The sequence below is a fragment of the Clinocottus analis genome, unplaced genomic scaffold (genome assembly GCF_023055335.1).
Source record: "Clinocottus analis isolate CAN_PGR_092001 unplaced genomic scaffold, fCliAna1.0.p SCAF_10, whole genome shotgun sequence".
Classification (NCBI taxonomy): Eukaryota; Metazoa; Chordata; class Actinopteri; order Perciformes; family Cottidae; genus Clinocottus; species Clinocottus analis.
The window spans coordinates 10,770,146-10,797,268 of record NW_027175821.1 but is presented as its reverse complement, the minus strand read 5'-3'; the positions used below and the strand labels follow the sequence as shown (position 1 = coordinate 10,797,268).

The window sequence follows — 27,123 nt, the reverse complement described above, 5'->3', positions numbered from 1 at the left end:
TGACTCCCTCTGATGTCATGTTTGATTAATCATGTTTCTACGGAGTATCACTTCTATCTCAGTAAAACTGTATTCTATAAATAGATAAATAGTCGATTTAAGAGCTACAATACGCAATGGGAAGTTGTTTCAAGGGGCTTTATGCAATAGTCGTCACAGAGAGAGAGAGAGGGACAGAGAGAGAGAGAGAGAGAGAGAGAGAGAGAGAGAGAGAGAGAGAGAGAGAGAGAGAGAGAGAGAGAGGGAGAGAGAGAGAGAGAGAGAGAGAGAGAGAGAGAGAGAGGAAGTTTGTCTTCCTCATCACTGGAGGATTTCACACTTTACCTCTTCAACAACGAGTGATTAATCATGACGGAAATGTAAAAGGTAATTTTGTTTAAATTGATAATTAAGAAGACTTACAACTGTCCTCTTGTTGTAGTTATGTTTGTGGGTGGGGAGAAGAAAGTTGATTTTTACACTAAAGCAAAAAAGAAAAGAAAAAGAGAGACAGATTTCATAAGCCTGGCTTGTATTGAAGAGGGTTGGTGAAGCATGTTCTTTTAGGATGTTAGGTAACGTTTGAAACAAAAAGATCGTAGCACAACATTTTTATTCAGGGATGAAATTTTCTTACGATCACTGACAATAACAACCTAAATGTACTTCAATCAGAACAGTGCTTTAAGGTATTCCTTGATATCTACATAAAGGAGGCATTGTAAAGTCACATCAGCTTTACATAGGCATGATGACAGCGTACAGTCACATGCTGAATAATGAGAGCCTCCTCTCCTCTGTCAGTAAGATGTTAAGTTCAACGAGTCAAGCCCAGAAGAACCTCAGTGAAGAGGACAGCTCTGGATCAGATGCAGAGTCAGAGGTCGGTCAGGAACCTGAGACGGACCGCTTCGGCTTCATTCTGACAAATGGATCCACCGCTGGGTGAGCAGTTACACACGTGTGCTTGTGTATTACTATACTGTTAATAAGCTCGGTACTGTTGTCGCTCTCTGTTTTAATTATGTTTTAAAAAATATATATTTAAAAACTTTAAGCTTAAAAACTAATTGTTCTCCTAAATGCTGAACAATGATCCCATTCATACAATGCAGGTTATTTGAGTTCAAAGTACATCTCACAAACCAAGTAATTTTCTTTCAAATAAAGTTCATGTAATTCTACAACGGTCATTTATTTGAAGATTCAATGAGACAGAACATGACCTGCATGCAAGACACAGAGCTAAGTTGGAAAATAACAAACTGCTCCGATTAATAAAAAAGTCAAGACAGTAAGAAAGCTGCAGCTTCTCAACCATTTATTTGAGGCTAAACGTACGGCAGGGCCTAACAAGAGCAAAATGTTTCTGCTAAAGAGTGAAAGAAGCCTGAAAGTAAACCTGACTGTGAGTTTAAATGAGAAGACAGCCGCATGAAATGTCAGTAAACCAGTGCATAAAACCAACAGTTAAAGGGACAGTTCACCCCCAAATAAAAAACACATGTTTCCCTCTAGCCGGAAGTGCTTATTTTGCAGTTTCATGTATGAACTATGGTTAAAAGAAAACTGTTCTGACATAAAACTGCTCACACGGTCTGTGGATTAACCGGGTCATGATTTCTGGAAATAGACATTGCTGTTGATTTATTCAAATTTATTTGTTGCCGAGTCCTAAACTGCAGTTGTTGGACCTCAACCCAAGAGAAAGTTTTGGCAAACACTTCATAAAGAAAGCCAAAACCTACTGTAACATTACTAGGATGTGGATTTTATCATTCTGTGGAAAGGTGTCAAATCCCTGCCAGATAGAGTGCATACTAGAATTAAGTGTGAAAAATACTGATTGCGTGTTTGCTTTCAAATACCAGCGAACTCTTCCAGAATGAATTGACTTCATATTTACATCACATTTAATCAATGGTGAAACAAACATTTCTGTAATGACCAGATGAAGCACCACCTGAACCAACTGCTATCTGCCTTACCCATTGAAAACATCCTGACCTGTTGCCATAGAGACATCACATTGCTACCGTGTGGTTTTCCTGTTTCCTGTCTGGTTTTTCGGAGCGCCGTCTTTCTGTAATGACAACACACAAAAGTGCATGCATCGACTCTGCACACGGACCTTGAGGTCTCCAGTTCAATGAGCCTTAATGCCGTACAGGCAATACATGTGACACACGAAAAGGCTCTCATTCTTGTATTGAATATTTAATGTTTAAAATTCTTACCTGTCTGCTGTTCTGTGTCAGGAGCCTGGGCCCACCACCTGAGTTGGTCAGGCAGAGGGAGACCAAGTGGATACAGATCATGAGCCAATGGGATCGCATCTTGTTGAAGAAGACCAGTAAGGTGTGTTGCGTCTTAGACACATAAAGTCAATAAATTTAATGGCAATCAACTCTTAAAAAATGAAAGGGCCTTTTCAGTAAGAGCCATTTTGTTACTGCAGGGAAAAAAAAACAGTCAACAATAAAATGAATGATGGCTGAATTCCATTTAGCTGCTTCAGTTTCAGGGACCTGTTATTGTTCATGCTGGCTCACATCATCCTATTGAATAGAACTTATCGAATAGAACAGAGCCATTGTTCATGTTACAACACACCTGTGCTCTTCCTGTTACGAGTCAAAATGTCTGCGTTGATAAAGGCCTGTCTGCATTCACACAAACAACAATGAAATGAAATGTCCTCATCTGTTTCTGACTGCACCGACCTGATTCTGTGTCTGCTATTAACGTCCCTTCAGGTCAAAGTGCAGAGTCAGAAAGGCATCCCAGCCTCACTCAGAGCGAAGTGCTGGCCTCTGCTGTGTGGAGCAACTGACAAGATGAAACAAAATGAAAACCTTTACCAGGCAAGAAAACTAAACACTCTCACTGTGGCTAATGCTTTCAAAACAGCAGTAACTATGTATGGTAGAATTCAACAATTGTTGGCATCTAAAATATATAAGATGCAATTTTGATAATCAATTGTGTATGTAATTTATCAAACAATAATCTATTTTTTCAGCTTCTTGAATGTGCGGAATTCCTTCTATTCTTAATTTTTTATCACTGTAAATCTAATATATCCGTACTGACAAAACAAGCAATTTTAGCAGCATAACACATTGGGCTCTGTCAACTTCTCCCAGAACACTTGTTTAAGTTGCTGTTAACAGATAGTTGAGTGTTTGTAACTGGTTGACTTAAACTATCTTTTGCCACTGTGTTAGTCTCTGGACTCACAGTCCGCTCTGCAGAGCTGGGTGGATGTGATCGAGAGAGACCTGGACCGACAGTTCCCTTTCCATGAAATGTTCCTTTCCAAGGACGGACATGGGTACGACACATTTCTACTTTGATTTGTTTCTGTTGACTTGCTGATAGCTACAGTTTGACAGTTTCCTCAGCTGGTGTCACTTTGCCAACTTTGTGTCTTTCTGTTGAAAAATAAAAGTAATTACTAGTGGCCTTCATTATTACTTCATAGATTTCCTCTCTCTTTTCAAAGATGATTCATACCTGATATTATACACAGAATCTTGTGCTTGTGTTTTGTGTGTAGGCAGCGAGGTTTGTTCCGGGTGTTGAAAGCCTTCACTCAGCACCAACCGGAGGAGGGTTACTGCCAGGCACAGGGGCCCGTGGCTGCAGTGCTGCTGATGAACATGCCTGCTGAGGTAGCAATCAATAACACCGTAAACCATTCTGTCCAATAAACAAGCTGCAAACGCATCTCAAAAACATTTCATGAACCTCAACTTCAGTGTAGAAGCAATTTCAGTCATTGAATCAGGACCAAATCTTGTTTCATCTATCTGTTAGAATACTGTCCCACAAACATATCATCATAAAAAACAAAATACTGTACAGATGCAGTTTACCAAGAGGCCATCGTGGCATCTGATGTTGACTTGTAATTGTATTTGCCTTTATGTAACCTTGGCAGGAGGCCTTCTGGTGTCTGGTGCAGATTAGTGAGCAGTACCTGCCGGGATACTACAGCCCTCTGTTGGTGAGGAACTGCACACATACATGTAAAAATTACCTGACTGCACTTATTTATATTATAGACAGAGAATTTACCTGTCAATTGAATTTGAAAGCAGATTTTTGTTCCGCAATTTAGTCCTCTAGAAAATTATATTTCCCAGTAATGGGTACCCGATTACTGTCGTAATCTTTAAAAGAAACCTAAAAAGATCTCCAGAACTGTCTAAGCATGTGTACGTCTGCAGGAGGGAGTCCTGTTTGATGCAGCCATGCTGAACTGGGTTTTGAAAAGGACGTGTCCCGCTGCCCACAAACACCTGCAGCACCACGGAGTGGAGCCCCTCATGTTCGCCACTGACTGGCTGATGTGTCTCTTCACACGTCACCTGCCCTTCAACACACTGCTGCGAGTCTGGGACCTCTTTTTCTGCTATGGTACGTCCTCCATATAGGCTGCTGCGGGTAATAACAACTCAATTATCTTGTGAAAGGGAGGCAAAATAAATGTAATTTCTTAAATATTTTTTGCATATCATATTATGTTGTATTTCATCTGATTAGAGTATTTATTCTGTCAGCTTAAGCCTCTATCTTGCCCCATCTCCTATGGTTGTTGTATTAGAGTTTTATTCAGCCCATTCTGCATTTTAACTCACTCACATCACCAACACAGGGGCAAGGATAATTGGTCTCTTCCTCCCAACCTCTGATCTATAGAATAAGGCCATCACATTCATTGCAACCTCAATAGAACAGGACATCCCACACCCACTCAATCTCCACCTCACCCTTCTGGGCTACCAGTGCAGGAACAGAGCACTGGGATGAAGAAGGGTTCGCATTAGGAAAAGCCTGATCCTGCAGCCATAGCCACCCAAAGCAACAGGCCTTGCTGAACAGACCTGAGTGTGTACTGTCATTGCATGTTACTACTGTTGTAAGTAACATTATTTGACGCGTACGTGCGACAATACATTTCCCCCTGAGGACAATAACGTCTAGTTATGTAGGTGAAGAACCTGTCATATACAGAGGGATTTTGTAGAATAATGACTTCCTCAGAAACCAGCATATGTAATTATTGTGGCACGGTCCTATTTCTTTGTTCCTGACCACTTCTACTCCTCTCTTCTTCTCAGGGGTGCGGGTGCTGCTCCAGGTGGCGTCTGTGCTGGTGCGGCGGGTGCTGGGCCGAGCCGAGCAGAGGAAACAGTGTCAGGGCCAGATGGAGACACTGGAGAGGCTGAGGGCCGTTATGGAGCAGGTCCAAGAGGAAGACGACACTTTCATAGCTGAGGTTAGAATGAAACACGTGGGTGGTGTTGAGGAAAGTCAGTTACCAGTTAAACTAAGAGCTTTTCTTACTAACGTCACTACTAGTTGGTTTTAAACATAGTACACACAAAACAAACCCAACTCAAGGTTCACGTTCTTGCATTTCCTGAAGCTTTTAAACAGCACCACATAGAAATTCAATGGAAAACCTGAGTAAATCAGTGGAGAAACATAACAAACCAAACTAAACAAGTTGGCACTGATCTTTCTGACCACTCTCACTGTGCTGAAATCACAAAATTATTTAATATTCTGTAAATAACAGTAAAACCAAAGTGACACCAGTGTCTTTCTTCCTGTCTCAGGTGTGCTCGGTGCAGCTGTCAGCCAGTGATCTGAAAAAGCAGACGGAGAAGGAGTTAGAAAAGTGGAGAAAAGACAGACCCTCATCAACATTTGACCCCAGAGGTCGCTGCTATGGCTATCGCATGGCGTGGGCGAGGGCACGACAGAACGAGGAAGTGCGGGGCAGGAAAGAGAGAGAAAAAGGAAACCTGTCCGTCCCTCTTGCTCGCTCGGCCTCCAGTCTCTCGCTGTCTCCATCCCTCCTTAACAAGAGGTGGAGAAAAGGGGGAAAGGTGAATTCACGCGAATGGGAAGGTGGCGGAGGCAAAGTTGTGAGGCATCTCTCAATGGGAGCAAAAGAGGACTGGAGGGGCTGGACTGAGTTCAATTTTAAGAAGGTGCAGCGCGTTCAGGAGGAGGAAGACGTGATTTTAGAGGATCACCAAAAAGAGAGTGAGCAAAAACTGACACAAGAAATTGAACAAAGCAAACTTATAGAAAAAACAAAGATGATGGAAATCCCAAACATGCCAACAGAGCATGTGGAAGAAAAAGTCATCGTAGAACAGATTGAACAAGTGGAAACAAGGATCACTGAAAAAGAGGAAAGCCAACTCAACAAGACAGACGAGAGCAGAGTGCTTTCAGACCAGAAGGAAGAAACAAATGAGGAGACACAACAAACCAAAGATCGGACTGTTGAACACAAACAGGGAGAAGAGCTGGACTCTAACAGTCAGACACAAGCCTCAGAACAGCAGAGTCACAAAATCAAGCAGCTAGAAATTCACGGGAAGGATTTAAATAAAGAGACAGAAAACCAAGTGGCAGAAAGCAAACATACAAATTCTGTGGTGGAAAATCTGACCGAGGTAAAGGAAGATGCTGATGCAGCTAGAAACACAAAGGTGGAGACGCAGGAAAGTGTATACCCAAGTAAGGAACAGATGAGTCAGGCAGTCATGAAACCAGAGGAGAGCACAGAAACTGAACATGTGCAACAGACGCAGGTGGACTCAGTCACAACTGAAACAAGCCCAGGCTCAGAGACGGACAGGAAAGTCAAAGCTCCGAGTATTAAAGATCCTACAATAGGGACAGAGAAACAACAGCAAGAAGTGATCACAGAGACAGACAATAGCTCGAGGGTGGATGCATTTGAAGAAAAATACCACTGCAGTGAGTCAATAGCAGAAACCGAAACAAAAGAAGAGTCCCACACCCAAACAGTGACAGAAACTAATCAACTGGCACAAACTCAAGAAAAGCTTGAGGAAAATACAGCCACACAGGAATCAGAGAGTGAAATAGTACAAATGGATCCAGAACAACACATAGACTTAAAGACAGAAGCAGAAACATTAATTCTGTGTTCACCTCAATGCATTCAACCAGAAGGAGCTGACTTAGAAGCTGACACAGAGACTGAAGCAGAAATACCAGTTGCAAACGACACAGTGCTGGAGTCAAGCAAAGAGTGTGACACAGCATCACAGGAGGAAGACAAAAGAAGTTCAGATGAACAGTCTGAGGCACAAGTTGATCAAACACAAGCAGAGGAAACACCAACAGAAACAGAGTCTACTAATTTGACAGCACCTTCAGAGGAGGAGGACGTAACACAGGCAGAAGCAAGAACTCAAGCCGGGCCGGATGGGAAGACTGATTCAGTAGAAACTGAAGTACCTGCACCTGGACAACTACCCAGCCAGGTCACTATCAGTGCCGGGGGGGAGGAAGAAAGCACAGAAACTGTTCAAGGAAACGCTGTAGGAGAGGACGATGTCTCTAGTGATAGAATCCCAGAAGTTCAAGACAAAGATTCTCGCCTTGTGACAGCGGATGAGCCGGTGAACAGCGGCCTGACACAAGCCCCCGGGCAGCGCAGCAGCAGGTCTTCTGGGGATTTCTGCATCCGCAAATCATCCAACTCCTGTGGGTCTAGGTTAGCACGACGGCTCTCTGAAGATCTCTTCATCATGTCAGTGAAAACTAGCCCATCACAATCTACTCCTAATCAATCAGCGGTTCAACCCAGTCAGCTTCAGTCCAATCCAGTAAACCCGACCCAAAGTCCTTCTGACAGGACTTCAGAAGTTGCCTCATCCCCGGCTGCAGAAATGACCCCAGCGGTTCAGCCGAAACGTTTCGGTCTCTTCCGCAGACTGAGAGGAGAGCAGGTCAAAAAAGCACCCAAAATGCAAATCCCCAAAATCTTGATTCAAGATTACAGTGATGGCGCAGGGACGGGGAAGCCGATTGAGGAAGAGGGGGAAGAGAGACTGAGCTCCAGGGAAAGGAGGAGGAGGCGAAGGGATCGAGAGAGAAAAGAGAAAGAGGAGGAGAGATTGAAAAAGAAGAGAGAGAAAGAGCTGGGGAAGCAGAAAGAACGAGAGAGGAGGAAACCACAGACGAGGGGGCAGAGTTTCCAGGTGCAAAGAGAGAAAGGTAGCAGTGATGTGACTCAACCTGCAAAGACTGGATCACAGAGGCTCAGATATCATACTTATGCTGAATCTTACTTTTGACAAAAAAAAAAAGTGTTTTCTGATCTGGAGGAATAAGGAGGAGTTTTACTGAGAGCTTCAGACCTCCACATCCTGTCTCATTGGTCTTTCTGTCGCGCGGAAGTCCCTCATCAAAAATCTTTGGCACACTTAGACCGTTTGACATGTAAATAAATCATGAATAATGTTACATAATTTGAAAAATATGTTTCTTTTATTTAGAGGAGTTATTTGTTGCACCTAACCCAACAGACTTTGAACAAAAATAAACAGGAAGTGCTTCATGTCCAGTTTCACATAATCTCAAATTTATAAGTCCACCATGAACATTATAGTCCAATAAAACATTGGAACATCCTGTTCTTTACTGTCTTTGCATATCTTTCTCCATGTAAAAAGAAAACAATCCTTGTACAACAGTTGTACAGACTGGGAAAGATGGGAAATGAGGGGCTGGAGATGGCATGTGTGTAAATGAAACAGTCCACCGTCCTTCTGCTTCATTGCACGTCATCCTCACTGTCACTGGCCAACACTTCCTGATTTATCACTGGTTGAGTGGTCATCTGAGAGGACGGGGGAAGCACCGATCCAAAGAACAAGGAACAGAACTGTGAGAGGAAAAATAAAGACGAAGGGTCATAAGCATCTCCAACTGGAATAAGCTCGTAAACATGCACACCTTGTTTTAGATTAGTTGTATACTTTCAGTCTGGGAGGAAAAAAAGAGAGATGTTCAAGTCTTGGAGTCTGCAGTATGCTTAAATTATCGTTGTGCATGGAAACTCACGGCGGTCTAATCTAAGCGGTGCGTCTTGGTAACTGGACTAATAATGCATTTAGCAATGTATGGTTTTGATAGTAAGTCAGGTTGGGATCAATAAATCAATAACTATCTAAATATGATGCCAAATGCAGATGAACAGCTGTTAATTTGGAAATTATTTGGTCTCCATTTGATATAAATTCATTGACCAGCTTTTTCCATTTGGAGCATTTTAATAAGTTGATGCATGAATAAGAACACTAAACCATACCTTCTTATTAGGTGGTCTGCCTGAATCGGCTGTTTCATCTTCTTCCTCCTCGTCCTCCTCACTGTGTAGCCTTGTCTTGTGATTGGCTGCAGCACTCTGTACTGAACATATAGAATCAGCTAATGGGGGTACGGGCAGACCTGTGGCCGAGGGACCCGGCGCAATACTGGTATCCATGGCGATGAGGTAAGCATCTATGTCGTCATCCAAGAAGTCATCAGGAGGCGGCGGTGGCGTGCAGGCTCTTAAGGAGATGAGACAGGAAGAGAAATATGACATGAACACAGACCACATTTTCTACAGCTGGACGGATGTGTTGGCAAGAACATTTGTATTCAAAATAAAGCAGTATTACTTTTGCATATCAATGTTTGCACCTCAATGTTTGCACCCCACATCATTTTATGCATTCAGTTTTGTGAGAGCTTTACCGTCTAGTGTTGTTTTTACGCTGGTTACAGTCATCAGAAAGCGTGGCCAGCACAAAATTCCCCTCAAGTACACTGTCCGTTACTGAAAGCACTACAGGGCTGACACACACACACACACACACACACACACACACACACACACATTGATTGTCAATACATCAAAGTTACACAAGTGATTAACTAACATATGTATGTGAACATGTTTACCTGCCCGGTTCATCAAAATACATAGAAATAGGGAGGCCAGTAGACTCTGCAAACACTAACAAACCCTGGAGGAGAAATGACAAAAACTCAATGAGAAAAACTTCCTTGATAAGTTCATCAATTCAAGAAGTCTTTTTTTGTTTTGTTTGTATGATCAACCACAACATATTTTTAACTGACTGCCCTCAGGGTAATTTCTCTCAAAGGACTCTCCCTCTCGTAAATTTTACAGTCTTTGCCTTCCAGACTAATCCTTCTCTTCTTTTGCGCCCTCACCCTTTTGCCCTCTGTCTCACCCGTAACTCCTTCAGACAAAAAGTGACGCTGTTGTGAGCTTGGACAGCAAAATGGTCAAACTCGTCTGAAGCCAGACACAGCTCTGTCAGCATGGCCTTAGACTGGTCTGAGAAGGAAACGAGAGCAAGAGAAGCAGATAGAAAAGTAAGAGTGAATGGAGGAAAAAAAACAGAAACAGATTTTTAAGTATAATTGTTTTTCTTATATGTCATTAATGCCAGCAAAGTTGAGTAGACTACTGATATTGGCCAACGACAGCCACGACTATGGTGCAATTCTGCTGTTCTACCACACAAGGGCACCACTGGCTTCAAATACGTCCTATTTCTGCACTATATCTCCATGTCATTTACAATAATTAATATAATTTACATAATAGAGGTTTTTTTGGTAATACAAAGCTGTGTTTAAACCCAATGACGCTTTGCAGCTGTGGAATTAGTAATTAACTAATTAAATACACAATATGTATATTTGGTTCCACTTTATAATGCCTGCATGCTATTTAGCATTTATAAAGTATGAGTAAACAATTAATTCATAATTTATAAAGCATGGTTTCAACATGAACATTCCTTAGTAACTCATTAGTATGCAATTATTAAACACAATGATGACTGTTTTATTCTTGAATAATAAGCTTGACTATTATGCGTTTCATGATTAGGTTTTCATACTGATATATTCCCCATTTGTAATATATATTACATACCAATTATTAAGGACTTATAGATGATGCATTATTCATATGATTGTGATGGACGGTGATTCATGTCATAGGCACATGCCGTGAGTATGTTTCATAGTTTATTGGCACATAAATATTATTGATTATGAGTATCCAGCCAGCTAAAAAGCTCATCACTAACTAGCAGTCCTGAGACAGCACCCGCCAAGTTGTAAGTAGACCAATCAAGCAAACTATGAAACATACTCACTCCTTGTGCCACATCATCACTGTGGGATACACGTTTACGCTAGGACATGATCTTCTTTATTCTCAATTACTTGAATATCCAATGTATTTGTATAAATAAACAGTGCGTTATGACTTTTTAAAACACAGTTCACAACTTAACTTTGTAACTTCTGAAAAAATAGTCACCTGCTTCATCCTCCACATGGTTCCTGACCCACATCCGTTCATCGCTCACTGACACTGTCACTTCTTCAAGAGACGGAGGAAAGTGAACAACTGTGTCCACCAGCAGCCTGAGATCAAGAGAAGATGTGAGTGAGTAACGACAAAAACAAGTTAACAGCTTAATAAATGTCCTTTCTCAAACACCACCAACCACGAGAGGTACAAGTCAGAAAGAGAAAGAAAGATCAGAACTCTATTATTTTTGTAAGAAATATTTCACAGACCTGGGATGGGATCTAAATACATTTGTATAGCTGTCTTTATCAAACACGGCCTGTAAGCTTTCACTGTCCTGGAAAGACAGGTTATGTGTCTTCATGAGGCCTGCAGAGAAAAATACCAACACCAACACTTTGAGTACACAAGCGCATAGAATGCAATGCACAGAATGGATGGCGAGCTTAAATGACTCAAATATGTGTCTGGATAAATAAGATGTAATTCTTTTGAAATCATCCACAAAAAAGCATTGTGAATGCTCTGAGCAGGAAGTGAAGCACAGATACCATGTTTGCAGTGAAGGGTGAAAGTGAGGTGGTTTTTCTGCTCGTCCAGCTCAATGTGACACTTTTCCACCGTCTTCTCCAGAGTCGCTACAGACCTGAATACGGCCTGCACACTCTGACTCACACATAGAGGAACATAAGGGGGAAAAACAAGATAAAATAACACTAAAATATTCTTGTAATATCCAAATTAAGCTAATACTCTACAATGAAGCTGCCATGTCACATTTAAGGAAATCTTTGGACATGTATTGCATCTCTAAAACTATACATTTACACAACATTCATTGCGCGTGACAATATAACGGCTTGGTGACTCATGCCCTGACGACTGTTAAAAAAAAGGGGGAAACCATTACTGTTTGGCGAAATTTGAACTCAGAAAATAAGGTTGTACCACAGTAACGACATAACAGGAAAGATAGCCTTTCGAAAGTAAAAATTGATTCAATAATTCGGTTCTGCTCTGAATCATTTAAACAGGAACGAAAACATCACCAAAGACAAAGACTATACACAGTCAATTTCAGGATCACTTTGTCTTATATTCAATGTCTTTATGCTAATATCAAAGTTAATGTATATAAAGTAGTTATTGAGCTCTTCGGATTTTTTGGGTGTGTGGCAAACAAAAGAAAGTTGAGAATCACTGGCATGTACATGTTTTGAATGTGACACATACACGGGATAAAGAATGTAATTAAAGATACATAGTTCATCTCTTCCTCTCACCACACCTTTATTGCAATCTTGCAGCGGAAGGTTTGCCCACTGGGGATGGTGTACCTGCAAAAGAAATGGGAGAAGTTGGCTTAAAGCTCCTCTTATAAATGACACAATAGATATGATGATTAGTGACTCAATCTCTCTCTGACACTCACACACCCACAGACACATCGCAGTGCCGTTTTTACACAAGCACACTGTCTGCACCTGCTGAAGAAGAGTGGCGCGAACAGGAAGCAAGCATATGCCGACCGAGAGGAGTTCACAGACCGCAGAGCCAGCTACAAGAGAGAAGAAAATGCAAATCAGCAGCATCCATTGACGCAAAATTTAGCACCAACAGGAAGTAACAAGAATATAAGCATGGCTGGAGGAAGTGTTTGTGTCTATGACAGTATCATAGCAGCTCACCCCATCTTCCTGAGGCTCCACATAGAGCTCATCCCCGATCCTGGACAGAGAATGGATGGCTTTGGCCAGCACTGGACGGTACATACACATATATACAATACCATTAATAGCTAACTATTGTTGTTTATTGCATTTCTAGTTGAAGACAGGTTTGAGAAGGCAGGAAATGTGTACTACCTTTCACGTTTCCTCCCGTCACGATGCAGTCCATCTCAATAACTAAAGTTAGATAGCGTACTACTTTTTTAAGCTAGCAAAGTGAGCTAGCAGTTAGCCGAACTACTAGCTAAACACCACCAAGTACTGATTCAGTGGGTTTTAATAGTTTGCGCATCGAGCAAGAATCCTTCTAGTACCGAAAACATATTCCGTTTAGGTATTGCTCATCAGTTCAACTGAGCAGCCTTTTTGCACCTAGCTGTGCGTTGTTTACGCCGCCATTACCCGCGTCCTCACTGAGGACCAATTAGAGAGGCTGAAAGTAAAAGAGGCGTGGTGGTTTGAATATGCGCATGCGCACTATGTTTCTAACTTGACAGCTGCATGTTTTCGATTCAATTCATATTTACTGTAACCTACTTTTACCTACATGTATTTGATCTGACCGCCTTAAAATTACTGTGCCAATTTTAAATACTAAATATATGATAATAAAACAAATATAGGCTACTTTAGTAAGCAATCGACGTAAATCTTCCACCATCACATTGTTTATACAACTATATTTATCAAATTATCCACTTTATTTTTTTATATTTTACTTTATATGTTTACTTTACACACACACACACACACACACACACACACACACACACACACACACACACACACACACACACACACACACACACACACACACACACACGGTATATATTGTATATCGTTTATTTGACAGTTTACTGATTGAATCGCAAATTCTTTAACATCTTTTTTTGTACTCTCCAATCTCCACTAGTGTCATTTGCGATTCTACTGCGATCTGTTTTAAATAATTATTTTAATCGGAAGACATAAAAAACTGCTCCTCACTAAAAATAATTACAACTCAAGATCACGGTGGGAAGAAAGAGGGTGTGTGCACATGTGTGAGGGAGCCAGGGAGATAAATGGAGAGAGAGAGAGAGAGAGAGAGAGAGAGAGAGAGAGAGAGAGAGAGAGAGTGTCAATGCAGAATTATCTCACCTCACTGGTCTTTCTGGTTGGTCTGCTTTAGAGTGGGAGGAACGCTGCCACGCATCGGCTCTCCACCCATCACCTGCTGATCTAAATGGCTGTTGCTGAAGAGGTGTAACTAAAACAACATTTGTGTATTGAAACCACAGACATTTGGTGAAAGAGAAAACACATGAGAGGACTAAAGTCAGGAAGAGTTTTGTCTGACTAAGCGTAGTGACAGAACAACACAAGAAGAGAAAGACTGCTGGTGAAACGTCTGTGGACTATGGAGGATTGGAGCCAGTATGAAAGCGAAACATCCACGAGAAGAATTACTAATCTAGCTGAGGAATTTAAACCGTAAGAGATGGACCTGTCTTGATTTTTATGTTGAGAAACTTAGACGAAGATAATGAAAAAAGATTGGAATATGAAAACAAAGGGAACCCACCATCACAGGTATCTTAAGGGCTTGATTGACTCTGTGTGATTCACACAGATCATTTCTTCTGTCTTGGACTCCAGTCTCTTTTTAAAGCGACATATTACATAAGACTGTGTGGAAACCATACCTGTTTAGCAGAATATATTGTTGTGTTTACACTCATTGTTGAAATGCTTTTCTGTAAATCCTGCTTTGATACACAGCAGTTCTGTTAGATGTCTCAGTCACGTGAAACAAAAGACAATCAGGCCTTGCTGCAGTCCATGCTGCAGAGACTGAAGCTCCAGCCGGGAAAAGAGGCCCAGGAATACCCAACACATGTACCTACCGCAGCTGCTTCTGCATGGGGGCGAGATGGAGAAAGAGGAGCCTCCAACCTCCAGAAAGTAAACAGCAGTGCTGTAAATGGCTGTGAGTTTGGTACCAACGGTACCCTCGCAAAAGAGTTTGTGATCTCTCCTGCGGAAAGTAATTTAATGCTCAGAATTCCGGAAATACAACCACCGGATCGTGGCTGTAAAGTCGACAGTTTTATTTCCTCCCACTCCCTTAAAGACAACATTGATGCTGACACGGGTGAGGAAAGCTTGGTGGGACAGGCCTCTCAGCCTGCTATCACCCCAACAGGAACAGGGCAGCTGTTTCCTGCCGAATCGCTTAAGGATGCTGATATCACTTCCTTTGAGAGGACTGATAGGGCGAAGGGGAGTTCTGGCGGTTCTGCAATGACCAGGCACATCTCGAGCAATAATGATGATGTGACAAGCACGGGACAGAATCAGAACCAGGATCAGAGTTTTATGCCTAAAGTCTTCATGTGGTCCTTAAATCCCAAAGATGCAAATCTTGCCACACAAATTCAAGAGAATGAACCATTGCATGTGGGAAACGGAGGACTTGGAGCGTTGGCAAATAATAAGGACATTGTTGTGACAAACAGTGACTCTATGAGAAAACAACTATTGTCTGAGAGTAAAACAAGGAGATGGACTCAGAAGATCAAGGAGAGATGGAGGGGCAGCCCAGGACGTTTTGTCAATAAAGGAAAAAAAGGAGGAACAGTAGACCAGAAGAGTAAGCAAAGACCTGAGGTGAGTAGTGGATTTTGATTTTACTTAGTTTCTTAGTCAATATTAAGAACATGAACTAAAAAGTGAAACTGCAATTTATTTATTTAGCAGATTTCACCTCAAAACCTGATGACAGCAGAAAATGTCATCAACACATCAAATATGGTGGAAGAAAGGACCCTTCCTTCCCTCGACAGCAGGGACCCCAGTAATACTCCTCCTGCAAACACAGAAGACAGCCCTAACGAAGGAAATATGAGGTAATCTGCAAACTTAATTGGCCTTAAAAATGTAAAAGGAGATACTCAAACCACTACTGAAATTAGCAGACATAGGCTAAATATTCTCACAATCAGGTTTTTGTTGGTTCATCTCTCAGCCTTTGCGACAGGAGTAAGATATGTTAGGTATTTTTGGAACAATTCCAAGCATAGCTGTAATATTAGTTTGGGCTGATTTATGTTATGTGACAAACACACCCCTGTCACTGACAGTGTCTGTCATCAGCCATCTTCAGTCACACTTAAAAAGTCTCATAACTGCACATCATAACATAAATGCCTTAAAAGAAACTGCATCATGAAACAGCTACATGCTATATATATATATATATATATATATATATATATATATATATATATATATATATATATATATATATATATATATATATATATATGAACCATACAAACTATGCTCAGGGGCACTGTTGTTTATAGCAAATGTTACTCAAACATAAACTCTGTATTTGTTTGGGACAATTCTTTGTGGGGATCGTTTTCCTGCACATAACGCACAAAATAAAAATAAAATAAGAAAAAACAAGCTAAACATATACAGATTGTATCCAACAACAACATTTAATTGATTGATACTTGATTGGTATTTACAGGTGTGTGGGATTGATTCAAAAATGTATACAATTGACTTGAACATTCATCTTGATTTTGAGGGTTATGTGCTGCACTAACTTTTCAGCATCTCTTCTCTTGTTCCAGACCAACCAGCAGCAACTTTGAGTTTGGCCTGGGCTCCTTTAGCTTGCTGGAGGAGATCGTCACAGGTCAAGAGTGGGCAAGGTTTCTAAACCCCAACCAATCAGCTTCCTGGGCCAATCAGAGACCTTTAGAACTCAAAATCCCACCAAATCCTAATAATAGTAATCAATCATCTGTGATTTTGAATCAACAAGGAGGTGTGTACAACCAGTGGGACTTCAAGGGAACTGAAACATCCCCAGATTTAGATTTCAGCAGGGCACAAATATCGCCTGAAGCTTTCCAACCTGTGAGCATGGACGTTTCGGAAGGAAAACAAACTGCAGTAAGAGGCTTTCACAGCGAGGCCGATCAATCAGAACCAATGGAGCATGGACAAACCCGCAGACCTTCTTTGTTTGTAGAGGTTAGATTTAAATGATAATTTTATTAAAAATGTGTTCCTCCATAATTATAACCAAAATTAAAACACCCATAAGCACACCTAAAGTTGAATGAATTGTATTTTTGTTCATTTTGTTCATTGTTTTTTGCAGCCTAAAGTTATTTTGGAAAACCTAGCGCTAAAGAGCAGCGCCCACCTCAACAGGAAGAGACAGCATCACTCAGCTCATAGAGACGAGGCGCTTCACATGGAGGGAATAAGTGATGGAAAAGAGGCTGATAGAGGTCAGACAAACTTAATTCTCTGTCTAATGAAATGCTTCAGGCAAGAGGGTTTACAGAGGTTCTGTCGGTTGGAGCTCAATTCGCTTGTCTCTCGTCTCACAGAGGGGTTCATATCTTCACTGAGCCAAACAAGCAACCATGTGATGGAGACAGGAGAGTCATATCGCCTCATGCCTTTATACATCTTAAACTCTCCCACATCTCTCTCGCCATCTACTCCTCTTGTTCCTGCTCCCCGGGGTGTCCTCAAGCACAGCATCTCCCAGGATTCACATTCCTCAATGGAAACTGTGACAAAAAGAGTAAGTTGACATAAAGTGAATTTGTAATGCACTGCCTCCTGGTGGTGTCACATGTAAAGAGACAGTTTGGGAAGTGCAGTGTGTTGAACACTGATACTTTCTTTATAGAAGTAAGGTATGTTGTTTTCTTATACTCTATCTGCAAAAACAAAGTATATATAAATATATATATATACATATATATATATACATATATATATATATATATATATATATATATATATATATATATATATATATATATATGTATATATATATGTATATATATATATATATATACATATATATATACATATATATATATGTATAGTATATATATAGTAGTGTATGTAATTTGTTGGAACTGGATGAAGTTCAGGAACTGCAGATCTCAAAGGTTTTGTTTGAAAATTAGATTATTTTTAAAGTATACTATAAGGAAAAATAAGAATGTCATTGATATAAAATCTTAAATTACTAATTACTTAATTAGTTTAAAGGCACAAATTAATTATTCATTTTTTGATTAAGAAATTTCACATGTTGAATTTACATTTTGGCAGTTTATGCTCAGCTGAATAAAATTGAAAAGACTTAGGTACCGAAATATCATGTAATCAATATTTCATAGACCAAATATATCACATTAGAATAATAAAAGTCAACATGACATTTTATCAACTACTTCTCTCTTTGCCACTTTCTGTTCAACTTTCCTTTTCTCTCCTGCCGTTCATCTCACTCTGGATCAGAGGCGGCTCGAGGACAACCGGCGTGTTCATTTTTCAGAGGATGTGGTTGCCATAGCGCCTCCAGAGCCAGACTCGTATGCTACAGACTCTGATGAGGATTCGGAGGAAGAGAAGGACTCTGTGGCAGAGCAGGAGTGTGAGGAGGAACAGGCGGCTGAGGAGGTGGCGGCACCAGCACGCCGGCCTGCTCTCCCAGCCTGGATACAGGCGCTGAAGAGGAGGAACACAGGGAGGAAGCACAGATAGAGACCGCTCCACTGCAACTGTTTTTGGTTCTTTCTGGATACTTAAAGCACATTTGTGTCTTATTGCTCCTCATCCATCTCCAGACCACCACCGCTCAAAAGGATAATGGATCAGTTGTTGAGGGTATTTCAAACCTCTCCAACAAGAGCCAGAATTGTTTCCCCTCAATGTTTGTTTTGTCCTTACTCTCCTCTCTGTCTGTGTATTTAGGGTGGATAATATATTATATAATGTCAATGTGGTTAATATAAGTATACCAGCTTTTATCAGAAATGCTGTGCTCCTCCTCCCCCTCCTTCCATGTCACACTGGCCAGCCACAGACTGTCTCTCGGTAATGGCTCCCTATCCAGCCATCCTGGGAAATTAACCCCAGAGGAGCAAAGGGACTTTGAGCTAGAGCAGTGCTGCAGACTATTGGTTTCTGATTGTCTGCTGCTCTCTGTTCAGCTCTTGAAGTGCTGAAACCTTATTTTGAAGACATTTGCTTGCAGTCATCACTTATAGGATGGTACACATTGACAATGTTATTAGCCTGTTATGTTTTTACATACTAGGACTGTAGCGAGAGTGATGCTTGCATTTGATACAAGACAAACATTGTAATAATGTTTATTTGCTTTCTCTCTGTGAGCGAGATGAGTCGGTATGATGTCTATATGAGATTGAAAGCCAGATCTCTTCTGGCTGCTCGTCTGGTACATAAATCCTGTAAAGCCTTACTAGCATACCTGCTTCCCCCTGCCCTCAGTCTAAGCTACCTTCATAACTACTGTGTATTTGTCTACATTGTCCCCTCAGCATGAAACACTTATTTAAAAAGAAAACATCCTCCAGCTACATCATTATCCCAGTTACATTTATATTTTCTTCTTGGCCTCCTACTGCTGTTAAAGTAGTCTAAAAATGATTTGTTCATTCTGCGCACAGACAAGCTGCAGCTTTGTTTTAAGGATTGACCAGAGGCAACATTCATAGAGTATTTTAAAGTGCTGTGTGTCATATCCTGTCATTTCCATTACATGTGTTGTATTGATTTATGTGATTAATTTAGTACATTAAAGTTTGTGGTTAACTGCTGTCAATTCCTCTGCGGCCTCCTCTCACAGCTATCTCCTCTCAAAAATCACTGTCAGAGCCACTAAGAGGCTCTTTAGCTGGTCTATTAGTGTCCTGGTCACAGTTTATAGTGGAGCAAGAGGAGGGGAGGGGGGACAAAGAGAGCAAGAAATATGAAAATCCTGTAAACCAGATAAATAATTAGAGGAACAGAGAATCATATTGCCATTTTGGATTGAGAAAAAAAGAAGACAAATGTCAGTACAGTAACATCTATTGCATGTCATCGCTATGAAGTGTACTAATAATGGCCCATTTGTAAACCTCAAACCACACACACATTTATCCCTCTGCAAATTCCTCTCATAAGACACACACCACATTATTTACCATGTCTTACAACATTTGGAGACTTTAGTACTTTTATTTGTACGGGACAGAGACGAAGGATGATGAGGAGGTGAACATCACAAAAAAAATGAATTATTCAAAATGTTATGCAAATAGTTTCTTCTCAGCATTTAAAAAAATGTTTATATTGTACATGTTTTGTTGATTTTGGTTTGTTCGAGCAAAGCTAACGAGAAGGGAATTTATTCAGCTTTAATATGTTTGGCTTACAAACTTGAAGTTGCAGTTTATTGTAGCTGTATAATGTCTTGTAAAATAAAACTGCTGACAATAAAATAACATGTTTACTACTGTATGTTTCCCTCCAAATTGAATAGCTGTACTATTAACTAGGCCATTCTGTGAGTTTCATCTTAAAGCTTGTCAGGGGAATTTTGAATGGGTGCCAGAAGGCTCCAGGAAGTTCTTGTTATCAGGTAAAAGCCATTCTTCTTTTCTTCTGACTCACACTTCTTGTTGCTAAATTGCAAAGATCGCAGCATCATGACAACCGGGAAAGGCAGAACACATATATTGTAATCAGGCAGTATGGGAAAGAGAAAGTGAAAGGAAAGTCCATTTCTTCAGATTGTAGTTGTCAGTCAGATAGGTTGGTCACAGGTAGTAGCGAGGGAGATGGCTCCAGAGTCGTAGGCGCTCTTGATACCTGGTTTGAGTGACAGCTGGCTGTCTGGGCTTTGACTAAGGGACGCTTCTATCTGAGCCATCGACACCTGGTTAGACAAAACAATGAAGAATGCCTGTGATGAAGCTCCGGCAGAAAATGTCACCTGGACTCAAAGCTTTGGTAAAGCTCACTCTGCCGTCAGTGTCTATATTGATAGTGAAAGAACATGCAACTGTATTATAAAAACATTGTTACCTCTTCAAACTTCTTGGCTTTGTATTGGTCTGCCCCTTTCAAGAAGTTCAGTAGAATAAGATCACAGAGAACCGTACCCTGCCGACACAGATACAAAAAAGTGTGTAATCAAAGCTAACAGCAACAAAAAAAATCAATCTTTAGCCTGATTAGATTTTCCTACCAGTCCAACGGAGGTGAATGCAGCTACCAAATGGATCAGTGTTTGGACAGTGTTAAACTTTCCGGCCTAGAAGAGATGGTGTCAGTTTAAGTAAAGTCAATGTACAAACAGCCGCCAACAGGATTACTCTCTACAGAATATACTGTATAACTGACTATAATACATTTAAATTACATGAATTTTCACGTTTCAAAACGGTGTTCTGCACAACTTGCTTGTTGAAAAATTATGATGATTTTGAATTACTTTACAGTCATGAATGGAAATTTTTAAGAAATAGTTTGACAATTAAGAAATAGTACAGTTATTATTTGTTGAGAACGAGCAACTGGTTAGCTTAGATAAGCTTAAACAGGTCGTCAGTTAGCCTCTAAAGCTCACAAATAACACGTTACATTTGTATTTATTCCTAACAAAACCAAACTCTTTAAAATACAGTGTCATGAATCCCACTGCTCTTTATGTCAGGAGCCACCCTGCGAAGCTGGTTTAGGCTGAGACGATTGCCATTAATTAACCGTGAGTGTTTAAAGTCAGGATAGCCCACTGATCAGGGCATAGGACCTGAACAATCAGGTTACCAGTACCTTGGCGACCGCGGACTCATTACAATGTCACACAACTCACATTGCCAGTGACCATAACATCAAAGCGGATGGCATAGGCTTTGTGAAGTGTCCGAAATTCAGTCCCATTCTCTGTCATAAAATATTTGGCAAATCTGCATTGGAATAGAAGGAAAAAAAAGTTACCAGATAATTTAAAAGGAATAAAGAGATTTGACATGGAGAGGAGAAATCCGCCTCACAACCTGAAGTTGTAGCCACTGGAGATGGCATTCTTGGCAAATGGTGCGTCCAGTCGTGTGAATGAGTACTTGGGTAGACAATACTCAATGCCATGGTCCAAGTTACACTTCCACTCAATATTGATTCCTATTTCTCCACCCTGAAACAGAAGGGTGAGAAAAAGACAGATGCACATCGACATATGTACATACTCGTAATAGAGTAACCTTTAATGTATAGCGTGAGGTCACACCAGAAAGAAGTATGAGAATGAGCTGCCTACTCCTATGCATGTCGACAAAACTTTGTGTGCAGTTTCCAGCACAGTTACAACATTTTAGTCTTGGGGATGAAGAGTTAAGGAAATGTTGAGAAGAAATAGGAGGAAGGAGGAAATAGGAGGAAGGAGGACGGGTGAGACCTTGCGCGCCAGGTCAGACAACGTCTGGTTAGTGTAGCTCAGCACGTCCTTCACACGAAAGATGGGGCAATAGGGGTTCGTCTTCGGATGGTAAGTACACTTCTTGATATCATCAGATGTCATTGTGGAGAGAAAGTTCCCTCTGAGAGAAAAAATATGTCATGTTTATGATGAGAAACAATCGTAAAGGAGCATGTATGTGGGATTATTACATTTTTTTCTTCACAGTTGTTTCAGCTCCTTAAATTTTATAATGTGTGTGGCAGGTTGTGACCGACCTGGTGACCTTGAACAGAGGAAAGCGAACACTGTTTTTGATGAAGATGGTGAAGTTTTCCACATCCATCATGGGTTTTCTGGAAGGATGTTGACAGAGAAGGACATGTCAGGATGAAAATCAAGTCTTTCAATGAGGATGTGTTGTCTGGTGTGTGTGTGTGAATCTTACATCTCAACTCGGTCATCCTCGGCTGGACACCATCCAGAAATTTCGCAAAAACCCTCTGTGTCATTGCCGGAGGTAAGGCAAACACCTGTTATTACCCCTGGTGGGAGAGACCGACAGAGCAGGAATGTCAGTTAAAAGAAGATGATCTAGTTTATAGCTTAATACAGAGGCAGCCATATAAGTTATTGCAGTCTTTTGCAGAGTGTGTGAATTTGGAAAGATACGTTCATCCTCGGTTTTCTGCTTTTACATCACTTTTTCCACTTGACTGACCTTCACCACCACTGCTTGGCCAAACTAACTCGTGTCGGTCATCAGAATAAACAATGATCCATACGACTTAGCAGACAATCTTAGGTTTGAAAATATGGCCAAAGATTTATCTAGTGTAAATTGGCAAAGTAGACCCAACATTAACTAAACAAAACCTGAAGTTCATGTAAACACCAGACTTTATGCTTAATGTAAAGGATTTTTAAATTACAACAATTCTCTCTGGGATTGGCTCATTCTTATATAAACAAAATCCCACACCAGCAGAATAATTTTAAACATACTATTATACCAGGACAATCTCTACATATTGTAACTTTAAAGGAGGTCTCTCAGCTGGAGCAACATCTTGAGAGGTTCTAAATGTATTCTGGGATTTATTGCATGTTTAACTGATTGAACGCTCTATTTCATGTTTTGAAGAACATAATATTGACTGTACTTGAAAATAGTTTGCCTCTCTGTTAGCGGCTGCAGAGTTCTCGTTCAAAACTAGCTCAACTCCAGAAATGATTGTGCCCATTATTTACTTCCAAAAACATGCGGAAATAGGTTTAAAAAGCGAAGATACTCTTTAAGATCCTTGTTATTGAACGTTTAGGCTCACCGTTGGAAAGGACGGTGCCAAAATGCTGCCTGCAGTCTTCAGCTTTGCTACAGTTAAATCTGCTCCCCACCTGAAACATACATAAAAGATAACTTAAAGCGTGATATCGTTCATACACTCAACCCTTATACCCCTTTAGATTCCTTTCACTTCTTCAGTAATTCTGGATGTTGAGGTATTTTTGGACAAAATTATTCAACATTTTAATAAAACAAATGTCATGATGATGAAACGCAAGTAAGCTATAAGATGTGTGACCATGTATTTGCTGCACTGCCTTCCTTGAATTTATATATATTATATATATATATATATATATATATATATATATATATATATATATATATATATATATATATATATAGAGAGAGAGAGAGAGAGAGAGAGAGAGAGAGAGAGAGAGAGAGAGAGAGAGAGAGAGAGAGAGAGAGAGAGCAATAAAATAAACACGTATAATGGTTCAAACATTATTTGGACCAATAAACATTAGGGTAAATACTTATGAAGGCCTTCATGGAGAAGGTTTTAAGAAGTGATTTAAAAGATGTTTGCGAGCCTTACATCGCCATGCGAGGCTCTGCTAGTGCATTTTAAAATGCAGTGAAACTGAATTAAATGTGTCCTCACCTCTGCACATGTTCCTCGAGATTGGTTTTTTGTGAGGATAACTTTGGTCATGATGCAGAAGATACCTGCGCCCTGAAACACAGCAGGTCATTAATATATTCTGTATTTCCTTTACAAAACTGATATCAACAGTGCATCAGTCGGATTCTTCATGTGCACTTCAAACCACCACCAAATCTTTCAGTCCACCTCCGTCTGATAGGGAACCTCAGACAAAGTTGAAAATTAATCAAATGTCAGGCTTATGTTTGTGTGTGCGCCACACACCTGTTGGGGGAAGACATAGTCGGCCACATCCATCAGTTCGCCGTTAAGGTCACCGAAGCCTTTGACTTTGGTCATCACAGAGGACTCGATGCCGGTGTCCTGATTCTGATAAGATTTCTCGTGGATGAAGACCCAGCTGCAGGACACGCGGGATCAACAGCAGAACAAGAGTTAAGTGAAAGAAGTAGAGAACATCAAGTCTCATTTCTGGACACAATTAACAGTCTTTTTGTATCAAGTTCAGCCTTACAATTGTTTTTTTTTTTTTTTTAACAAAAATGGGTTTTTGATTTTAACTCTGTATCCAAAATGCATTGAATCTTTTTTTGTTGTTGTTTTACACAAACTTCATGTCTTTGTTTGGATATACAAATTAAAAACATGTATTTATTTTTGCAGCAGATAGATAATGTATTCCATCCAGATGGTAGAACAAAACATCTTTAGGGAGTGGAAATACTTTGGGAACAGGAGAAAGTGTTATCAAACCACCTTACGGATCACTTTTTTTTCTTATCTTTTTTCTTTATTGCATGCTGAACTGAATTTACTGAAAATACATGTGAGGCACAAACTGGGCTGAAGGTAAATCTGGTCACCCAGTACTACACAGATGAAGATTTAAAAAAAGTATTAGTTAATAAATTAATTTGAAAAAGTTTGATGGCAAAAATAATTTTACATTTGGGGGATTCCAGTGACTTGGTCTCAGATGCAAAAAGATTTTAATCGCTCCATCGCCAGTTACAATTTTGTCTGGGGACCTTTGTCGCATATCCCTCAGTATGTCCTGTCCCTACTTAAGAAGATGGTGTTGTATCACAGAGTTTGTACAGTATCTTACTACATTTACTCCGGTTTTGAAAGGGAACGTACAGTGTGAATGAAGGACTTCTACTTGTAATGGAATATTTTTACATTGTGGTATTGCTACAAAAATTGTAGTTAGGGTGAGTCTATACCAAAAGAAATCCCAGAGCTTGTAATTTCACAAAAAACTTAGCTGGGGAAAAAAAAATAACACAATTAACCACTAAACATGCACAAAACGAAAAACACATCACTGACCCGACAAAATATGTAATGATGAGCAGCTGTACAACCCGGTTGATGATGCCCACAGTCCAGCTCTTCACCACCACAGACTTGGTGGTTTCATAAGTGAAGAAGTCAGTGACGTATCCCCTCACGACGGAGCCCATGGCGGCTTGTCAGTGCAAGTCAATGAGCGACGGATGAAGAGACGGGTCCTCCTGAGTCTGAGTTCAACACCTGTCCAGCCTCAACAGGTGTCTTCAGAAAGGTGAGGTGGTAAAACTGTAGCTCCCTCCTGATTCTACTGAGAGAAACACTTTCTGGTCCTGTCCTTCACTCACTTGGTGTGGCCTGTGTTCGTCTGCTTCATTGCATATTTGATGGTTAGACCTCACTGTCTCTTTCCTCTTTGTGTCACTGGTTTATAACACAAACTGGACCTCCCCTTCCTTTACTCAAATTAGCAAGAGGAAAATTGGAAAGTGTTCTACTGTCCCTCCCACTTTCTTTGCCACAATTCCCCATCTCCCATGCCTCTTTCACTCACAATAACCCAGAGATGTACGCTCACACAATTATTCAGAGCCACTAATCAATATCCCATACATCCACTTTCATTGGCTCCAGACACTTTTCTGTCAGCCTTTTTAGTTTAGTTTTTTTCTCACATTTCTTTAGCGCTTTTATCCAAAGTACACTACAGTCACTTAATTCATGGTTCAGTGTTAGTGCGACTGAGAGGGAATCGAAACCCCGACACCTAAACACTTCACTCACAGAACCATAAATTACAAATTTAAATTATAACAGCAGAAAGCTGTGAAATGAAAACAAGGGCAGCCTTACGCAATGCATTACCTGTTTATTTGGTTGGTGTATTTAACAACAAAGCTCTATAAGGAATTAATATAAATGGGACAGTTTGTGAAAAGGTTCATTTTTATATAAGTATATTAGTTTTACTAAAATAGGTTTTCCAACAACTTCTTTTGTTGGATCATAGTCATTTTCAGACATCTGTCTTAGCTTTCAATGTATTCCTTCACAAAGTAAAAAGGCCATTTTTCATTGGACAGTTTTGGCGTAATATATACATATATATATATATATATATACATATCCAATTCTTGTATTGGTATCAGGCAAAGAATTGTGGATGAGGAAATGTTTCTGTAGACTGCTTCTTCCTATTTATTCTTTCTCAATAAAAAGTACCATGTTTTAAGAATATAGAAAGATAAAACATTTTTCTACTTTTAACTCTGGACAGAATCCATCAGTCCATCTGAGATGCATTCTTAAAAAGTCCCAGTAAAAACCTGTGAAAATGTCATAACTTTAAATGTAACCACTACAACGTTCAATATCTCTCCATTAAACATCACTTTTTCAGTCATATACATCAACAGTATATAAGAAGAAGAAGAAAATGAATCAGATTCTATACTTGCAGTCTCCTATGGGAGGCTTGATGCACGGTAATAAGTTATAAACTGTGTTATTGACAACTGTGCAATTATTGGGACATATGATACGACCACTTTTCAATACACTCACGAGCACCAGCAGCATTATTGGCTCTTACATCAGGGAGATAATGTAATGATGCAATGACAGTGTCTGTGTCTGTGTGTGTGTGTGTGTGTGTGTGTGTGTGTGTGTGTGTGTGTGTGTGTGTGTGTGTGTGTGCGTGTG

The 27,123-nt window shown here is 40.3% G+C and overlaps 6 protein-coding genes across 6 annotated transcripts; 4 read left to right on the top strand and 2 right to left on the bottom strand.

The window, feature by feature from the left end:
* Positions 1–301: 301 nt before the first annotated feature.
* On the top strand, positions 302–5,854 carry LOC137794476 (carabin-like). Its single transcript, XM_068591261.1, has 11 exons — positions 302–366; positions 784–924; positions 2,238–2,337; positions 2,736–2,843; positions 3,207–3,313; positions 3,539–3,653; positions 3,923–3,988; positions 4,212–4,401; positions 5,106–5,263; positions 5,607–5,762; positions 5,828–5,854. Exons 2-11 carry the CDS (start codon positions 788–790, stop codon positions 5,852–5,854), a joined length of 1,164 nt encoding a protein of 387 aa, XP_068447362.1. The 5' UTR covers positions 302–366; positions 784–787.
* Positions 5,855–5,867: 13 nt separating this feature from the next.
* Positions 5,868–8,378, top strand: LOC137795956 (enolase-phosphatase E1-like). Its single transcript, XM_068593561.1, has one exon. It carries the CDS (start codon positions 5,934–5,936, stop codon positions 8,112–8,114), a length of 2,181 nt encoding a protein of 726 aa, XP_068449662.1. The 5' UTR covers positions 5,868–5,933; the 3' UTR covers positions 8,115–8,378.
* rad9a (RAD9 checkpoint clamp component A) lies at positions 8,286–13,295 on the bottom strand. The gene is made up of 12 exons (XM_068593572.1): positions 13,030–13,295; positions 12,853–12,923; positions 12,649–12,722; positions 12,453–12,501; positions 11,716–11,830; positions 11,434–11,533; positions 11,171–11,277; positions 10,065–10,171; positions 9,769–9,833; positions 9,562–9,660; positions 9,131–9,374; positions 8,286–8,704 (listed from the first exon to the last, which is right to left on the bottom strand). Exons 1-12 carry the CDS (start codon positions 13,061–13,063, stop codon positions 8,594–8,596), a joined length of 1,176 nt encoding a protein of 391 aa, XP_068449673.1. The 5' UTR covers positions 13,064–13,295; the 3' UTR covers positions 8,286–8,593.
* On the top strand, positions 12,688–16,751 carry LOC137794452 (uncharacterized). Its single transcript, XM_068591221.1, has 6 exons — positions 12,688–12,930; positions 14,066–14,367; positions 14,656–15,543; positions 15,634–15,782; positions 16,521–16,601; positions 16,715–16,751. Exons 3-6 carry the CDS (start codon positions 14,668–14,670, stop codon positions 16,749–16,751), a joined length of 1,143 nt encoding a protein of 380 aa, XP_068447322.1. The 5' UTR covers positions 12,688–12,930; positions 14,066–14,367; positions 14,656–14,667.
* On the top strand, positions 16,625–18,469 carry zgc:113229 (uncharacterized protein LOC550612 homolog). The gene is made up of 4 exons (XM_068593548.1): positions 16,625–16,926; positions 17,057–17,189; positions 17,292–17,491; positions 18,223–18,469. Exons 1-4 carry the CDS (start codon positions 16,816–16,818, stop codon positions 18,466–18,468), a joined length of 690 nt encoding a protein of 229 aa, XP_068449649.1. The 5' UTR covers positions 16,625–16,815; the 3' UTR covers position 18,469.
* A 1,435-nt stretch (positions 18,470–19,904) lies between these two features.
* On the bottom strand, positions 19,905–25,806 carry p2rx3a (purinergic receptor P2X, ligand-gated ion channel, 3a). The gene is made up of 12 exons (XM_068588451.1): positions 25,462–25,806; positions 24,394–24,529; positions 24,127–24,198; positions 23,500–23,569; positions 22,620–22,716; positions 22,450–22,527; positions 22,172–22,313; positions 21,774–21,910; positions 21,590–21,683; positions 20,963–21,028; positions 20,800–20,877; positions 19,905–20,650 (listed from the first exon to the last, which is right to left on the bottom strand). Exons 1-12 carry the CDS (start codon positions 25,593–25,595, stop codon positions 20,519–20,521), a joined length of 1,236 nt encoding a protein of 411 aa, XP_068444552.1. The 5' UTR covers positions 25,596–25,806; the 3' UTR covers positions 19,905–20,518.
* Positions 25,807–27,123: the final 1,317 nt, after the last annotated feature.

Excerpts from the sequence above, each read along its gene's own strand:
- LOC137794452 (XM_068591221.1), top strand. The coding sequence starts at position 14,668 with ATGTCTCAGTCACGTGAAACAAAAGACAATCAGGCCTTGCTGCAGTCC. Across the intron at positions 15,544-15,633 it reads AGAGTAAGCAAAGACCTGAG|ATTTCACCTCAAAACCTGAT; the intron begins GTGAGTAGTGGA and ends TTTATTTAGCAG. Across the intron at positions 15,783-16,520 it reads CCTAACGAAGGAAATATGAG|ACCAACCAGCAGCAACTTTG; the intron begins GTAATCTGCAAA and ends CTCTTGTTCCAG.
- zgc:113229 (XM_068593548.1), top strand. The coding sequence starts at position 16,816 with ATGGACGTTTCGGAAGGAAAACAAACTGCAGTAAGAGGCTTTCACAGC. Across the intron at positions 16,927-17,056 it reads GACCTTCTTTGTTTGTAGAG|CCTAAAGTTATTTTGGAAAA; the intron begins GTTAGATTTAAA and ends TGTTTTTTGCAG. Across the intron at positions 17,492-18,222 it reads TGGAAACTGTGACAAAAAGA|AGGCGGCTCGAGGACAACCG; the intron begins GTAAGTTGACAT and ends ACTCTGGATCAG.
- rad9a (XM_068593572.1), bottom strand. The coding sequence starts at position 13,063 with ATGGACTGCATCGTGACGGGAGGAAACGTGAAAG. Across the intron at positions 9,834-10,064 it reads TTTGTCTGAAGGAGTTACGG|GGTTTGTTAGTGTTTGCAGA; the intron begins GTGAGACAGAGG and ends TTTCTCCTCCAG. Across the intron at positions 8,705-9,130 it reads GCAGACCACCTAATAAGAAG|TTCTGTTCCTTGTTCTTTGG; the intron begins GTATGGTTTAGT and ends TTCCTCTCACAG.
- p2rx3a (XM_068588451.1), bottom strand. The coding sequence starts at position 25,595 with ATGGGCTCCGTCGTGAGGGGATACGTCACTGACTTCTTCACTTATGAA. Across the intron at positions 24,199-24,393 it reads ACTATGTCTTCCCCCAACAG|GGCGCAGGTATCTTCTGCAT; the intron begins GTGTGTGGCGCA and ends GCTGTGTTTCAG. Across the intron at positions 21,684-21,773 it reads TCCAGTGGCTACAACTTCAG|ATTTGCCAAATATTTTATGA; the intron begins GTTGTGAGGCGG and ends ATTCCAATGCAG.
- LOC137794476 (XM_068591261.1), top strand. The coding sequence starts at position 788 with ATGTTAAGTTCAACGAGTCAAGCCCAGAAGAACCTCAGTGAAGAGGAC. Across the intron at positions 925-2,237 it reads ACAAATGGATCCACCGCTGG|GAGCCTGGGCCCACCACCTG; the intron begins GTGAGCAGTTAC and ends GTTCTGTGTCAG. Across the intron at positions 3,989-4,211 it reads GATACTACAGCCCTCTGTTG|GAGGGAGTCCTGTTTGATGC; the intron begins GTGAGGAACTGC and ends GTACGTCTGCAG.
- LOC137795956 (XM_068593561.1), top strand. The coding sequence starts at position 5,934 with ATGGGAGCAAAAGAGGACTGGAGGGGCTGGACTGAGTTCAATTTTAAG.